The 16,752-nt window shown below is 39.1% G+C and overlaps 1 protein-coding gene across 1 annotated transcript in view; it reads left to right on the top strand.

Annotated features, from left to right (window-relative positions):
• The window catches only part of PLEKHA7 (pleckstrin homology domain containing A7), a 291,060-nt gene extending 275,589 nt beyond the window's left edge, over positions 1 to 15,471 (top strand). The window contains exons 24-29 of the mRNA XM_065403332.1: positions 475 to 554; positions 1,282 to 1,482; positions 4,728 to 4,880; positions 9,173 to 9,306; positions 12,013 to 12,155; positions 15,374 to 15,471. Coding sequence (XP_065259404.1) covers positions 475 to 554; positions 1,282 to 1,482; positions 4,728 to 4,880; positions 9,173 to 9,306; positions 12,013 to 12,155; positions 15,374 to 15,471 — 809 coding nt within the window. The remainder of the gene's footprint in view (positions 1 to 474; positions 555 to 1,281; positions 1,483 to 4,727; positions 4,881 to 9,172; positions 9,307 to 12,012; positions 12,156 to 15,373) is intronic.
• Positions 15,472 to 16,752: the final 1,281 nt, after the last annotated feature.

Below are 16,752 nucleotides of genomic sequence, written 5' to 3'. Positions count from 1 at the left end.
AGAATGAAGACATCACAGATACAGCATAAGCAGAGTTCGTACAATTTTCCCTATGCCACCTCCAAAGTGTACCTCAGTCCTAGAACCACCTTAGAGGAAAGAGTGGGGGCAATTCAGTTTTTATCCCCATTCAGTTCTTGACCCTCTGCTCTGATTGTAAGTACCATTTGGGTCAGGTTTGCTGGTAGTTTAGTTACATTAACACTTATTACAGGACTGAGGCTACAAACTTCTCATTTTACATGAGCTTCCAAACTGTCTTCAGATGGTACTGAATTATGGTCGCTATGAACCACAGAATGAATTTGACTGGTGACCTAGATGTGAAAGTCCTGTATCCCATTACTGCCCTACCTGGCTGAAAATTTTGAGAAGTGAACTGTAACAAAAATATATAATAGAAAATGTAAAATGTTTTTTTGAAACACCCACCTGTTATCTGTCTCTCGAGCATTGTTTTGCTTCTTTGTAAAGGATTATCTGGATCAACTTCCAGACTGCACCAGACATCCACCAGTTCATCATATGCAACATTTCAAAGAGATAGCTCCAAGGTAACTTTAAATAAATATTTTGGGGACAGGTGTCTGGATCTCTGTAAACAATATGCTGAGTGCAGATGTATTTTGCATAACAGGAGCTGATTCTGATAGCACCCACGAGATGGAAAACTGCTTAAATTTTTTTTTACACCTGTCATATTAAGGCCTCTTACCAGTCACATTGCTAAACTGACTGGGCATCCCTAGAGACAGAAGTAACACCATAAATGAAAAAATTAGGGAGTACAGGCTCGGATGATTTGGTCATGTAAACAGACACGACAATTCTGTGGGTAAGAGAGTCCAGCAGATCAAGACTGAAGGAAAAAGATTAAGAAGCTGACCCAAGAAGAAGTGGTGGGATGTTATAAAGGAAGATGTGTAAGCATGTGGTGTGATAGAGGATATGGCATTGAACAGAGTACTTCAGAGGGAGAACCCTTGTAGAGTGGACCCCATTTGATAGGATTAATACAAGGAAGAAGAGACAGAGTCAGAACGACTCACTGAAGTTGCTGCAGATTCACAAAGGAAGGCCTTGGACCTAGTTAATTATATAGTGTGTTTATTATCTTAGTAGAAATTGCAGAGTTGAAAATATGCAAAATAGTGTAAAAAGCAATAGGATAAAATCAGTTCATTTACACTGAGAAATAGAGGAAGAGTAAACTTTTTTAGTATACTACTTATAAAGTATTAATTACAACATATGTTTTGTATTCCGTGTCACTTTTAACAGGAGAGACCAAAGAGTGCCTTGGAACGCTTATACTCTGGAGACCACCAAAGATGCAAGATGAGTGCTGAGGAACAACTAGAAAGAATGAAGCGACATCAGAAGGCATTAGTTCGTGAACGCAAGAGAACTCTTAGCCAAGGAGAAAGACAGTCTGTTTCATCTCGGTCTTTCATCCGGCCCGTTTCTGCAGACATAGGCTCAGTATGTTAGACATGCCTTAAAAGGACTTAACTAAAAATATGATCTGTAGTTTTTCTAGGAAGCACTTTTACCTGAGCGCATGATACTTCTACTCTAAATATATCATAGTGTAATACCAGTTTCAAGACTGTGAATAACAAATGATCAGTTTTTGATAACAAATAGTTGCAGTCTGTGTAGCTGGTTGTGCAGGTAAGTTGGTGAGAGAACAACGTGGCAAGAAGAGAATAGCATATATTGAAATGACTTCAGAGACAGGAATTGTTTTTATTGATTGGAACTGTATTTAGAAAGCATAATGAAGTTTGTACACCTTTCAGATTGCTTATGACAGAATGGGCCTTTTAGAAAGTTCTTATATAGCGTGTTTAAAATAAATCTTTATAACTAGTTTAAGAGCTATATATGGTTATAGGAAACCAAGATTTTTTCCATGAGGTATTGACAAAATATAAATAAACTGATAATCAGTTTTAAAATCTAATCCTATTTAATGGAAGTTTATGCAACAGTTAATGTGTTTTCATTATTATAAATTATTCTTTAAAGCTCAAATGTGGAATATTTTAATGAGGCTCAAAGTTCAGTTGCTGAAGAAAGGATTTTTTAGTTTCTGAGAATAAATGCTGTACTGAACAGAAGTTTTTAATTATACATTTTGGACACTAACCAAAGCAATTCTAATTGGTGAAGTTATCTGATCATGTCGTGGTATCAAACGAAGGATGTACTGTAAATGTCACAGCCACTGTAATGCTAGCCTTCCTTTTCTAAAATTTATTTTTCTTTTGGTTCACTAGAGCCTTAGAATGATCACCTTATTTACCTAATTCATTGCACAAGATCTCTTGCTTTTAGAATTGTCACTCATAATACCTAATTCCTTCTTTTGTTTAAAAAAGTTTCTAATTATTTCAAAATAATTTCTAACTAGACTACTCAATTTTTACCAGGCTTAATTGCATTTTAGTAGCTGTGTGTCAATTATTAGCACTTCTAAATCCCTTGATGTTACTCAATTTTTTATTCCCATTTTTTAAGAATCCCTCAGAAACACTAATTTACAACCCAATTATCCTTGTTTACTTCATCAAATAAATATGGGTAATTTCTTGGAGACATTCGTCCATTCTGGCCTGCATTTTGCAATCTCAAATTTGCAGAAAGATAATGTATAACATTTGGGAAATGTAAAATTTTGATATCACTGCCATTTTCATGTTTTAGTTAGCAAAACTAAACCTGAACTTTTAATGTACAACTCTAACATATATGCACTCTTCTAATTTAAACATATCATAACACTCCTTTAATAATTTTAATGAATATTTTATGTACAAATTTGTGTGCCATCTTGTTTCTTGCTATAAGGAATTAAAATGATCTCCTTTAGCTATTGATATGTTTCATAGAGATCTCTTCCTGTATCTAGAGGACTCCAACACACAAAAGCATGTTTGATAGCACATTTGCTTGTTTGCAACCTTACAATTATTTAGCGGCCAAGATGGTAAACAGTTAAATATGTAATTAGTTTAATTGCTGCACAGTATGTAACATTCTATTTTAAACATACATTGTATGTGTAACTCTAATTTTAATATAATGCACTGATTTTTTTAAAAAATTCATCACCTCTCAAGCGTAGTATGACATTTTAAATATTGAACATAGTACATGGATTTATTTGTTATATAAAATGCCTTTTTAATGTCTCAACATCAAAGCCAATAAACATATTTCTACATAATAATGGTTTGATGTTTTTCTTACCAATATAACAATATCTTGAAATTAATATTGTGTGAGTATAAAATATATTATGGCAATCAGGCCTGGTTGAATATGAGTAGAAGATTGCATCTTGAGCACTGTGTGTGTAAGAAAATGTATTTTCCCCTTTGAATCCTAAAAAGAGATTTCTTAATTTTTTACATGAGCTTTAACTGCCTTATAATTAAATAACATTTTGAATATATATAAAAACTACATATTTTTGAGTGATTATTGAGAGCTTGTGCATGAATAGGTTTAAATCAGATTTTTTTTTAATATGTATAACCTAATGGAGTAAAAGTGGCTGTAAGCTTTAATCAAAGCCAGTCAAGAGTTACTGGAGAGAGATTTAAGAAAAGCAGATGTGTGAAACATATAGCAACATATTCTGCTTTCTACATTGTCAAATACTGAAGGAGTGCTTTTCTTGTTCAGAATATTTGTGGATTGAGGGAGTATGATATTTTCAGTTTTCAGCTTTATGAGATAAAATTCCAGGGCTCCACTAATATGAATATGACATTGCCACCATGTTAGGCATTTGTGGCATTTGATGAGAACATAACTACATCCGTAACGTCGTTTAGGCATATAAGTTTGTATTAAGTTTTATATATATATGCCTAGCTGAGGAGGGGCATTCTGTCATAATTTCAACTTTGAACCCCCAAAACATGCTGCTTAATTCAAATCTGCCATGATTCTATGATAGCTAAAAGTTTGCCTTGTAAAGACAATTATTCTTTTAGTAAGCTTTTATTGTGAGATTTTTATAATGATAACCAATAGATTGTAAATTTTGGTTGCTCTTATAAGGAGAATGAAACAATCTTTTTATTGAAGTTTTATGATTAAGATGGCTTTGAGGATATTTTAAATATTTCCAGGTCCAGTGGAATTTAATATTAGCATTATAATTTCAGTTAATTTATGTATCTGTGGAGAATTAGTAGTAATAATTACTGCTCACTTCTGAAGAAAGCTGCATAATATCTAGTGTAATTTTCAGTCTGTTGTGTAAATGTCCACCCTTCAAAGCCATCTTATTTTGTAAGATATGTATTTATAATGTTTATTGCTCCGTATTCTATCATTCTCTAAGCTCATTGAAACCAAAACAGTCTGCCTATGGTCCCCTTAATGTGTGTGCATGGAGCACTTACTTCTTATTAATGGGACTTGTGCACAGTCATGACAAGATTACTTATTAGAGCTTAATACTGATCAACAGTTTTTTACAGCATGCAAAAAATAAAGTATAATCTTATAGCATAGCTAAAAATCAAAAGTAATACTAATAAGACTAACAAACACTTTTTTGCATGACAGTCGTGTTTTTTGTGTGTCAGTTATTTAAGAGTATAACTTCATGGACTCTTTCAGCAACCTAATATTAGAGGCTATGGCCATAAAGATTTCTAGATCTATTTGTTGGTATACACCATTAATTGTTTTGTATCTGTTACCAGTGGAAACGAGAACAAGAATTTGATTTGCAGTTACTTGAGAGAGCAATACCTGGGGAAGAGAAAAACGAAAATGACAGGTTAAAAATTCAGCCTGTACCAGTGACAGAGATGGACCTGGAACCTCAAGATTATAACTTAGATATCAGCAGAGAGGTAATGCTAGTGGCATATTGTTCCATACAGTATGTCCAAAATTCTTTGGTCTTTCAGGTTTTCTAAGTTTTAGGTAATTCTTCTCCTCTCAAATTCTTGTTTCAAGAACACAAAGTTCCAGTTTAATAGAGAGTTTTATAAACAATTAAGAACTAGTCTGGTGGCCTTGTGCTGAAAGTGTCTCACTTTCGGAGAACAGGATCATATGAGTGTTTGACCTTATTAGAAAGAAAATGTTAAGTGTTCACTCTGTGCTGTAGAAAATATTTACAAAAGTTTTAGAAGAGAAAAAGCAAACAAATTATGTATTGCATATGCAGATTTCAGATTATATTTGAAAGGGTTAGACACTAAAGGCTAATTTAAAATAGGAAGTAGGGAAAGCAATAGAAGAAAAAGCTAGCTCAAGGAAACTATCCAGCTGTGACTCATGGTTAATGTGAACGGACACAACACAATACAGCAGATGAGTGAATGTCTCTTTTTATACTGGTCAGGAAAGATAAATCTTGTCTTTACTATAGGCTATCTGAAAAGTATAAATCAGTGATATCAGTGCTGGATTTTGTTAGCAGCTTTCATAACTCAGTACAGCATTTGTTTAAAATGCTATAGAGCCATCTGGTGGCTCAGAGGCAGTATAACATAGTGTTGTGTGAAAAGGGAAATGAAAGAATCTGAAAGTATTTGTAATATAGAATGCAGTGTTGTTGTAGCTGTGTCGGTCCCGGGATTTTAGAGAGACAAAGTGGGCGAGGAAATATCTTTTATTGGACCAACTTCTGTTGGTAAGAGAGAGAAGTTCTTGAGTTTACACAGAGCTCTTCTTTGGGTCTGGGAAACTGATTCAGTGTCACAGCTAAATAATAGTGGAACAGATTGTTAAGCATAAGTAGTTAACACATATTTCAAGGGACCATTCAAGGTGAAATGGCCCATTAATACCCCTCCAGTCATAGGGAGGAAAGGAAGGGATGGGGGAGCAGCTGTAATAAGCCATAAATCCAGTTTCAGTATTCAGTCTATGATTTTTAGTGTCTAGCAAAGCTATGAATTTAATCTCCCAGGCTCGTCTTTTGAAAGTGTTGTGCAGGTTTTTTTCGAGGATGAGGATTGATAGGTCAGAGATAGAATGATCGCTTTGTGAAAAATGTTCACCCACAAGTGATGTGGTGTTTTTGTCTTTTATCATTTTCCTGTGTGCGTTCATTCAAGAGCATAGTGATTGTCTGTTTTCACCCACATAGTTGCTATTGAGGCATTTAGTGTACGGAATGAGTTGAAAAGTCAGTAAAGATCCTTAACAATGTCTTGAATTGCAGTACATTGCCTGTGGAATCAGGAAGTTGTTATACCTTGATACCTTTATATTGGAGTCTTTGCTGATAGAGTTCAGTTGATGATGGATCAGTACTTTTGATGAATCTTTGTATGTGTGCAATGAGGAGCACTCCACTCCTGTGGATTTTGGGAGTCGGGGAAGTGATGCCCTATTCTTACAAAGCTGCTCAGCTCTACCCTGGCCCATTGGAATCCTTTGCAATACTTAAGGAATAGAGCTTTACTCCTGTAGACCCTGCAAGGTGCACTACAGTACAGCTCCCCTCATGCAGGTATTTGGACATTTGCAGGACTAAGGGCATGTCTACACTATAAAATTAAGTCAACCTCACTTACGTTGGCACACAGACACTGCAGTAATTACATCGGTTGTACGTCTTTACACTTTGCTCCTTGTGTCAGTGGTGTGTGTCCTCACCAGGAGCGCTTGCACCAATTGAACTGTCAGTGTGGGGCTTTGTGGGATGACTTCTGAAAGCGAGCAACAGTCGATGTAAGCAACATAGTGTCTACACTGACACTGCGTCGACCTAACCACATCGACATTGACTCTACACCTCTTGTGGAGGTGGAGTTAAGTCAGTGTAGCGGGTGAGTTGTGTTGGTGAGAATGAAATTTTAGTGTAGACACTTAGAGTTAGGTCGACATAAGCTGCCTTGTGTCGACCTAACTCTGTAGTGTAGACCAGAGCTTAGTGTGAACTAGAATACCAAGGATGGATGGAAAGCTGCAGAGCTGGAGGCTCATCTCCGTTGACAGTGGCAACAGCTGTGCCCTGTTTGGTCAGACCTTTTCTCTATGAATGATATTTCCCTTTAATTAATTATATGCATATCTGATCAGTTTTGTGGTAGATACATAGTCTATGTATCTATGATACAAAGGTTATCATTTTTTTTAAAATGCAGGACCCAGTCTAGAAGTCTGAAGGAGTAGCTAATTCTCCATGCCCATTAGATTCATGGCCCTTCTGATGAAATTCCTGCTAAAGGTGCCAGTTGTTATAGAGAATGGTGGTTCAGTCCTCCACTCTAAGCCACCTTTCTGCCTTCCCCTGCCTTCTGGGGCTGGCTCCTGGTACAAGTTAGAGCAGCCCAAAGCTGCTCTGGTCCCCTACGGGGCTATTATGCTGGCAAGATTTCTGGAGTGCATTGGGTCCTAGCCTCATCCTCTGGCCCCTGGAGTGCTCCCTGTGCTGAGAAGGATATCAAAAGAGGCTAGCATAGAGCCATCTGTGTTGGCATTTTGCCAATTGAAGAATCCCCCATGCCGTGGGACTCCCCAGCTGTCCCTTTAGGGCAAATCTGTGGTCACTTTGCATAGTAAAGTGGCACAAATTTAGTTCAGCAGAGATGAGGATCTGGATTAAGGGCTTCTTTTCCTTGTCACCTCACCAGACCATGTCCAGGTCACCCTGGCCTCATGCTCCCCCACACTCTTTAAGAAAACTCAGTCACACAGTTCTGTCTCTTTGGCCAACTGACCTGCTGCTCACACTTAATAGACTTTTGCTTGATTGTTTGTTTTACACTATACACTGTCTGGCCAGTCTGCTTGAGTCAGTGCAAAGTGATCAGATGAGCTGATCTAGCCTCAGCAGAGATACTTTGCAGGATACCTGCTGAACTCAGAATTAAGTTGCCTTAAAAAGTAAGGAAGTCTGATGGAAAAAGGGAAGTCTCAGGAGGCAGACCTCTATGGCTGATTGAGGTTGGAGGAATAGAACTTTGGGGGTACTCCGTAAGAATATGACAAAAGGAAGGTTAGAGTCTGATATTTTGGTTCTAAAGTTATTTGAGTTCTGAATAATATGATTTCTGTATTATGTTATTTGGGTTTGTGGTCGCTTCTAGTGTACACTTATACCAATAGCTAGGGGTGCCCACTCGGTGAAAAATCAGGTCATTTCTCATAGGCCACTGAATTGGGTTGGATTTTAACGCAGTGACCTAAAGGTGAAAAAGGCTTGGGATCTCTTTACTCAAAACTCTGAATCATACAGTCCTCCAGATAGGTTTCAACTGCAGATCCAAAGAAGAGAAGGAGTTCCACTCTTTTCTTCACCTTTCCTTTACGCTTACATTATTCATTTGTGTTCTTCACAAGCACTTTATGTTTAATCAGTGTTGGCTATCAAAGTGCCCTTGTAAATTTGCTGCTCACTGGCTGGTTCAATATCTTATGAATGTGTCTCATTCAGCTCTGAATTCTTCAAGCTGGAAATCCATCCAAGTTAAAATTGCTAGATGTATTGCCAGCTGTTTTGCAACTCCCTAATTAGAAGTTTTAATCTGCATTATTATATTTGCATAATATGTGTAGTATTAATCACACAGTGTATATGTCTGTGTCATATTGCCTCTGTGGCAATTTTTGGGACTCCTGAGGTTTCAAATTATCATTTAAAAAAACAAAAACAAAAAAAACCTCCAAGCATTTCCTCCTTTGCTATTCATAAGGAAAGGTCGCGAGTGCCCCAGACCCTGTAAAATACAAGCATTCAAACTTTAGGCTATATTTGCTTTGTAGCAAAGGGCACCAAGAGGATCTCAGCTTTGGCCTCCTCTCTCAACTTTATACAGCAACCTTAAGCCAGACAATTCCACTCTGGGCTCTGCTGCCTGACAGAATGAGCTGCAGAAAGAACCTGTATTAACCCTGACTCCTCCCACAATCTCCTCCACCAGTCACAGCTCCACACCAATGACTTACCTCCCAAAAGGAAAGAAAAAGTCAGAAGAGAAAAAATTCTTAAAGTGCATTAGTTCAAGTTCAAAGGGAATGTTTAGAATCAGGGAAATACACAGGGCTGTGAAGACCCATATCACATTCCAGTCAATGTGCACATGCAATTCCCATTTGGGTTAATATGTCTAGTGGAGAATAGCTATACCTTTGAGTTTTTGAAGTCCTAGGTATCAGAAGTTACGTTCTTTCTCTTTTTCCATAGTTGTCAAAACCTGAAAAGGTGGCAATTCCAGAACGCTATGTTGACCTGGACCCTGAAGAACCTCTCAGTTCAGAAGAATTAGCCGCAAGACACCGTAATACAGAAAAGATAAAGAATATTCTTACCAGGTCTAGGTCAGATTATTTTTATAATCCCTCCTTTCTTTTTAATCTCAAACAACTCTATACCCCAGACTGTTTCAGATCCAGTGCTGATTATTAAACCAAGGTACAATGTATTACGTAACTTTTATGAAAAATGTACAGATGTAATATACATGATAAATACACTTAATACTCAGAGAGGGATATGTGTATCCAAACAATATAGGAGGAGGGATTATCTATAAAATTCCAGGCATGTCACTGTGTGCGTCACTCTGAAGCTTTAAAATATCTGTACAAGAAGTCGGAAGTGATGGAATCAGCTACAAGCATGGTTGAAATCTGTTTTTGTTCAGAATGTCATCAGAATCATCACTGGGTTTTGTGGTCTGTTACAGTCCAATTTTTAAATTCTCAGCCACTTTGACTTTACGAATTACACTTGTGCGGTGCTCAGCTACGGTAAGGCATGTATCTATATCATGCCAAGAGGTTCTCAAACTTTAGCAACCTGAGGACCCTCATTTTTATTTGAAATTTTTTGGGGACACCCAACCCCCTCTCCCCCCGCTCAGCCCTTGCCCTGCCCCTTCTCCAAGGCCCTGCCCCCACTCACTCCATCCACCCTCCCTCCATCTCCCCCACTCTCACTCACTTTCACCCCAGGCTGGGGCAGGGGGTTAGGGTGCAGGAGGGGGTGCGGGCTCTGGGAGGGAGTTTGGGTGTGGGGGTGCAGGCTCTGGGCTGGGGCAGAGGGTTGGGGTGCAGGAGCAGGTTTGGGGGGGAGGTTCTGGGAGAGAGGTAGTTTGGGTGCACATCCCTCTGGCAGCTGCTCCTAGGAGGGGGGCCAGGGCGCCTCCATGCGCTGCCCCTGCCTGCAGACACCACCCCCGCAGCTCCCATTGGCCGCAGGGGGCTCAGGGACATGTTGGCCGCTTCCGGGAGCGGCGCAGAGCTGGGGCAGGTAGGAAGCCTGCCTTTGCCCTGCTGCACCGCCAGACTTTTAGAGTGCAGGCGGCGCTGGGAGGGAGGTGGAGGAGTTGATCAGCAGAGCCTGCGGACCCCTCGGGTATCCTCGGGGACCCCAGTTTGAGAAACCCTGTCCTAGATCATTGTGATATCAGAGGTAACCCAACCAATCACTACCCTTATTCTGCTGCTAACTTGCATGCTACCGTTTCATTGGTTGTATGAGGGAGATTGCACTGGTGGTGGATTAATTGGCCCAATTGCCACTTGCACAGACCTCAAAGCACAACCCCCCCAGACACAAATCAACACAACCACCCACATAACAACACAACCAGCTTACACAATAACCCCATCACAGCAGCATGTACCTCTCACTCGCCATCCACACAGCACAACCAGCACACACAAAAGTTCCAAAAACACATTATCATAGAATATGAGGGTTGGAAGGGACCTCAGGAGGTCATCTAGTCCAACCCCCTGCTCAAAGCAGGATCAATCCCCAGACAGATTTTTGCCCCAGATCCCTAAATGGCCCCCTCAAGGATTGAACTCACAACCCTGGGTTTAGTAGGCCAGTGCTCAAACCACTGAGCTATCCTTCTGCCCCCCCCCCCCTATAGAACACTCCCCTCATTTGCCACCTGCAAAAATCTGCGCAAATCTCCCAGCTCAATCCCACCTATACACAAATCAACATAACCACCCACACAACAACACACCTAGGATACACGAGAGCACACATTCCTCATTCACCACCCGCACAAATCCACACAACTCTCCCAGCAGAACACAACCCCCACACAACATAATCCGCACACAGAATAACCCTGAATGTCACTCTGTAGCCTAGAATATCCACTGAGTCAGTGTGAAACTGTGAAAACAGCTATAAGCATAGTTGAAACCTATTTTTGTTCAGAATATCACCAGGTTCAATCATCACTGAGATTTGTAGTCTGTTTCTATTCAGTTGTTCAATTCTTAGCCATTTTCATCTTTTATATACATGTGACTTTATCAATTACAGCCATGTAACAGCATGGGCTGCAGCTACTAGTGTCCTAATAATGACTTTTACTTGTATGTCTGAGTGTTTAAAAGCATTAGTGAATCCTGACAAAATGTCTTTTAGGTAGGTATGGTAGGTAAACTGAGGCATGGAGAGGTTGTGATTTGCCCAAAGGCAGAAAGTCCATGTCAGAGCTGGGGATTAGAACATTGTTTTCTATCCACTTTACTACACCTGTTAGACACAGATTTTCAAAGAACTTGCTGACTACTTAGAGCTGGTATAGACTTCCTCATATTGACGCAGTTGAAACTTTCAGCATAAAGAGTTGCATCATCAGCTCAAGTGCCTGCCATGTCGTTTATAATCTGTTTGAAGAGATGGCACCTGTAGGCCACTAGGTTGTGCCTCTTTCTCTGAGCACTAACAAGTATCCTCACTAACTTCAAAGAAAAGCCATTAATTTTTCATATTGCTTTCATGTAAACAAACCTGTTTTCAACAAAGGGCTTTAAGATGCATTTGAGGCTGTGCATGAGTTGTTGCGGAAGATATAATGACTACGTTATTTGTTTGTGGTATATACTGTAGTCACTGCATTGTCAGTGTATCTAAATCACTGTTTTGTAAAGCATTTTACAAAAGTCTGGAGTGTGATATCTGGGGTATGAAACTAAGCTTTGTTCTGTGCTGCACCATGGATTTTCTGTATGTTTGTAAACGTTAATGATGTTTTTTCACTTTCCCACTAGTATGCACAACCTACAGCCTACTGTTGCTCAGGACAAACACAACTCAGTTGATTTAGATTCACAGCTGCAGGAGCAGGAACGCATCATTACCATATCATATGCTTTGGCTTCTGAAGCCTCTCAGCGGAGCAAGGAGGTAGCAGGTAATGCTCCATTATTTCCAAAAAAATGGCAGTGACAAATGTGTTCTTATTCTTATTGCTACCTACTTTTAAGAGTATATATGGTTGTCTGCTGAACTGCACTGTATACAGATGTTCTATTCAGGGCTGGCTCCAGAGTTTTTGCTGCCCCAAGTGGCACAAAAAAACCCCAAAAACCTGTGATCGCGATTTGCGGCGGCAATTCGGCGGGAGGTCCTTCGCTCCGAGCGGGAGTGAGGGACTGTCTGCCGAATTGCCGCCGAATAGCTGGATGTGCCGCCCCTCTCCGGAGTGGCCGCCCCAAGCACCTGCTTGGCAAGTTGGTGCCTGGAGCCGGCCCTGGTTCTATTGACAGTCTTATTTAAAATTAGGAATCAAACAGCAGATATCAAATTCTACAGATACCAAACTAGACTAGAGAGGCTTGAGGATTGGCTATGAAAATTTGGCCTGGTGTAAAAAGAAAGGGAAATATCTCTCAGGTTATGATTATGAAGCTGAAAGCCTGCTATTGTTATAGGTGGCACTGATACATCTAGCCCATCATATTTGAGATTTTAATCCCGTGACCTCAAAACTGTGACAGCCATTACTGAGTAGCCTAAATTACAATACTTTGCCTTTTGAAGTGACAGAATAGTTTTCTACATTTATTTAAAACATTACTTTGAATGTAAAAAATGCAGAGAGAAATTGGTTAAAGGGAAACAGAGCACTGACATTTGTTTGGAATTTTGATCGATACTATCACTGCTGAACCTTGCCAAATGACACCGTATTTGAAACTTTCAAGTAACCCATCAGATGCTTGCTTTGTATATTGCTAAAGAAAAGTAAATAAATCAATTGAGCTGCGGCTAAACAAGAAAAACACCAGGCCAGAAGAGCTTCTTTTTTTTAAAGAGAAATTAAAGGGGTTCAGTGACTGGGATAACAGAAAATCACCTGCAACTTTAACTATAATCACTACTATACCCTTAAAATGCTGACGATATTGCAAAATTGGCTCACTGTATGTTCCTGTCTCATGAACAAGTTTAGTGATCAGAACAGACCAACCAGGCAAGGATCCTCTTTGCCTGGTGATGACCATGGGTTCTTTATAGTGTGTGTCATTGTTGAAAATGGGAACTGCACTCTTGTTTTCATTACGTTTTAAATATTTGTTAACTTAGAAAATGTCAGCAGAGCTGTATCTAATAGGACAGTGAATATGTTAATAGTTGTTGTTCCAAGTATTTGAATATTCATTTGTAATTGGCACTGCCAACTCTTCCAGTGGAGAATTGGTATAATGGAAATTATTTCAACCCTGATGAGGGAAAAAACACGTTTCTCATCTGAAATTGTCAGTATGAATGACACTTGCCACCCAAGCACTGGAGACCACTGCATTTAAGATAGATGATTTCAATAACTGGACATATAATGTTCATCCATAGAAACACACACTGTTTCCTTTTATTGAATGTGGCTATGTATTCAAAGACACAGTGGCAGCAAACCTTGAGGGGAGGCTGATTTTTTTTAGAGGGGAAATGATATTTTGGGGGTTATGTGTTTTGACTCTTTGGAGAGATTTTGTGTGTGGTTTAAGAGGAAGCTATACGTTACATCGTCTTTGCTTCAGGAAAGATGTCATCATGGCAACTGACTTGGGAGGATAGAATGATTCATTGAGGAGGAAAGACAGCACCTGGATGCATGGCAATAAAAGGGCCATTCAGTTAAAACAAACAAACAAAACACTAAAAAGTGAATACAAAGACCGAAAATCTCCATTTCCATGAAAGAGGAAAATTGCTAACAGGTTAGAAAGGATGTAGGAACCACGACACATTCTCCCCACATCTGAGAAGAATGAGTGCTTGTGTGGAAGGGGAGAGAAATTGTAAATGCACTAAATCATAAGATCGCTGGAGATCAAATGCCTAGCCCACAAAAATAGCTGTTACATTTTTATTATTACAGTTTAACTTCTTTTATATCAAACTGAAAAAGTAGGGCTTACGTGGGTGCCAACAAAATTGTTAGAAATTCAGGAAAACAAAATTCCCACAAACATTTATTGTATATATTCCCTAGAACATCTTAAATGCTGCCTGAAAAACTTATTTCAACTATCAGTAGTCTTTCCTCGGCCCGCACCGCTTCCAGCAGCTCCCATTGGCCCGGAGCAGCGAACCGCGGCCACTGGGAGACGCGATCGGCCGAACCTGCAGATGCGGCAGGTAAACAAACCAGCCCGGCCCGCCAGGGGCTTTCCCTGCACAAGTGGCGGAACAAGTTTGGGAACCACTGCTATAGGATGCTTTAAAATAATAAATGCTGAATATAAAATGTAATATAATATATTATAATATAAAATGTGAGCTGCTGATACCCACACAAGCCACAACCTTCAACGGCAAGGTTTCCGCACTGCTGAAAATGAATCTCTCGTCAATCTATAAATCATGGGACGAAATCTGAGAGATCAAGTATCAAAAAGCCACTTCTCAAATAGCTGTTTGAACTGACCTGCACCCTTTTCCCTCAAAAATTGTAAAGGCAGAGCTTAGCATAGAAATCAGTTGAGTCTTTAATATTATGCCAACAAATCAGGATTTCATGTCCTCTGTATAACACTATTTCTGTGCATTGTATATAGAAAAAGCCTTAAAATTTAGTAGTAAGCATACATTATACTCGGAGGATACCTCAAGCTGAGGCCTTAAAAGATATTTGACTTCTCATATAATTTATTACTTAAGCTACAAACTATATTTATTTTGTTGTAAAGTATTTTTTCACCTTCCTATTTGCTGTACATCTTCTTACTTTCTGCCCATTTATACCAGTGTAACTTCAGTCAAATTATGAAACTGGACTAACCAGTACAGTATCAGTGCTATCCTGGGATTTCAGATTTTGTGTACAGAGTTTAACTGGTGTAAATCAGTGTTTTTTGCCATGTTGTTCCACTGAGCTTCATATTAATATGGGTTTTCCTTATTTTGTTTCTGCTTTTAATGTGTGACTGAACGACACAGAAACAACAGTGGAGATGTTGTTAAATAGTGTTTTCCATGTAACTAAAATAATTTTAACACCCCATTGCATTACTAATCTGGTGCAGTGTTTCCTTTTTATGTAGTAGTTAGATAGTTAAGGTAGCTCTGTTGCAATATGTATGTTTAATTATGCTACCTAATTCCTGTGTGTGTGATCCCTTTTAGCTCACCAGTTGACCTACCCATCTAAAGCACCCTCACCTTCTGTACCACAGCCACCTCACTCCCCCTTAAGCAATGGATTTCACTACACATTTGTCTAAACACCTTAAAAGTAAGAACTAACTGCTCTTGGCATGTCTAATTTGTCCTTACATCTTTGCTTTAACTTTGTCAAAAACTAACACTTTTTACTACAATAATGTAAAATTTATCCAAATTAATGCATGCATGCAGTTTTCAGTGATCAGAAGACTCTGTTCTCAGACCGTAAATATTTCTACTTACGAACTAATACATGAGATAGCAAAAGCCATTAAGGTGATTGCTGTAGGTTAAAAATAAGTAAAGGTTATTTTGATCATCTTAGCGTGGCAAAAGAAAAACTAAAATGTCAATGCTATTGGCAAATTTGGGGCCACATTTTCAGCAACAATTTCCAGTATTGAAAATGTGAGCATGTGTTTTCACCTGCAAAGTGGCACACACTTCTGTTGAGCACCGTACCTGCAAAAACGGGAATCCTTGTACATGGGCAGTTTTGGGTCTGCATGCAATTTTGTGGGGACAAACAGGTGCATTTTGCAGAAACTAAAATTAAAGATTAGTTTGAGACAAGCTGGCCTTGTGTAATTAACCTTACAGTAGTTTGTTTGACTGATGCCATGCATTCAATGTTTTTCCATTAAATTATTATACTAATGGAATGATAATGTTTTCCCCTCATTTAGGTTAGTTCTTAGCTGCAAGTATCGTGGGCACCATTTTAAAAAGGACATTTATTGAACCACCATTAAAAACGAATGGTATTTGCTGGCCATTTCAATGGCATTTGCATTATTCCCTATACTTAAAATGGGAAATACTTACCAATAGTTAAATATATCATAATACTGACAGTAACCCAATTTGGCACCCACTGTACCTCCAGAATTTACTATTCATTCATTCTTGTCTTTCTGCTTTCAGATGGGCTGGTTTTCTCTCATACGATTGTATGAAAATACATGAAATAAGTTTAGTAGTAAGTGTGACTGAACATCTTTAAAAGAGTTAGTCTCTGGCTACCATGGTATTGTTTTTGGAGTACTTTTAAGATCAGCACTTCTCAGAGTTAAGAAATCTCCATACTTAGATAAGCTCTAGAAAGGCCCAATACTGCGCACACATCAGTTTATGTCAATAGGAGTTCTGTTTAGAATGGCTGCAGAATTGGTCCTTAAGGTCGTAAAAGGTGACTTGCCTTCAGCAAGGCATATCACAAATGATAGACTGACAGCTGTAAAGTTGTTCTGACATCACTCAGAGCAGCAGGGGAACGTGATGGAAGTGGACTAATGTCTGCCTAGTTCACTTTCTGATTTGGAGGGCCTGATTCCACCACC

This window comes from Emys orbicularis, chromosome 4, assembly GCF_028017835.1.
Source record: "Emys orbicularis isolate rEmyOrb1 chromosome 4, rEmyOrb1.hap1, whole genome shotgun sequence".
In the NCBI taxonomy this organism is placed as follows: domain Eukaryota; kingdom Metazoa; phylum Chordata; order Testudines; family Emydidae; genus Emys; species Emys orbicularis.
The sequence above is the reverse complement of the archived record's forward strand: the minus strand, read 5'-3'. Positions and strand labels throughout refer to the sequence as shown.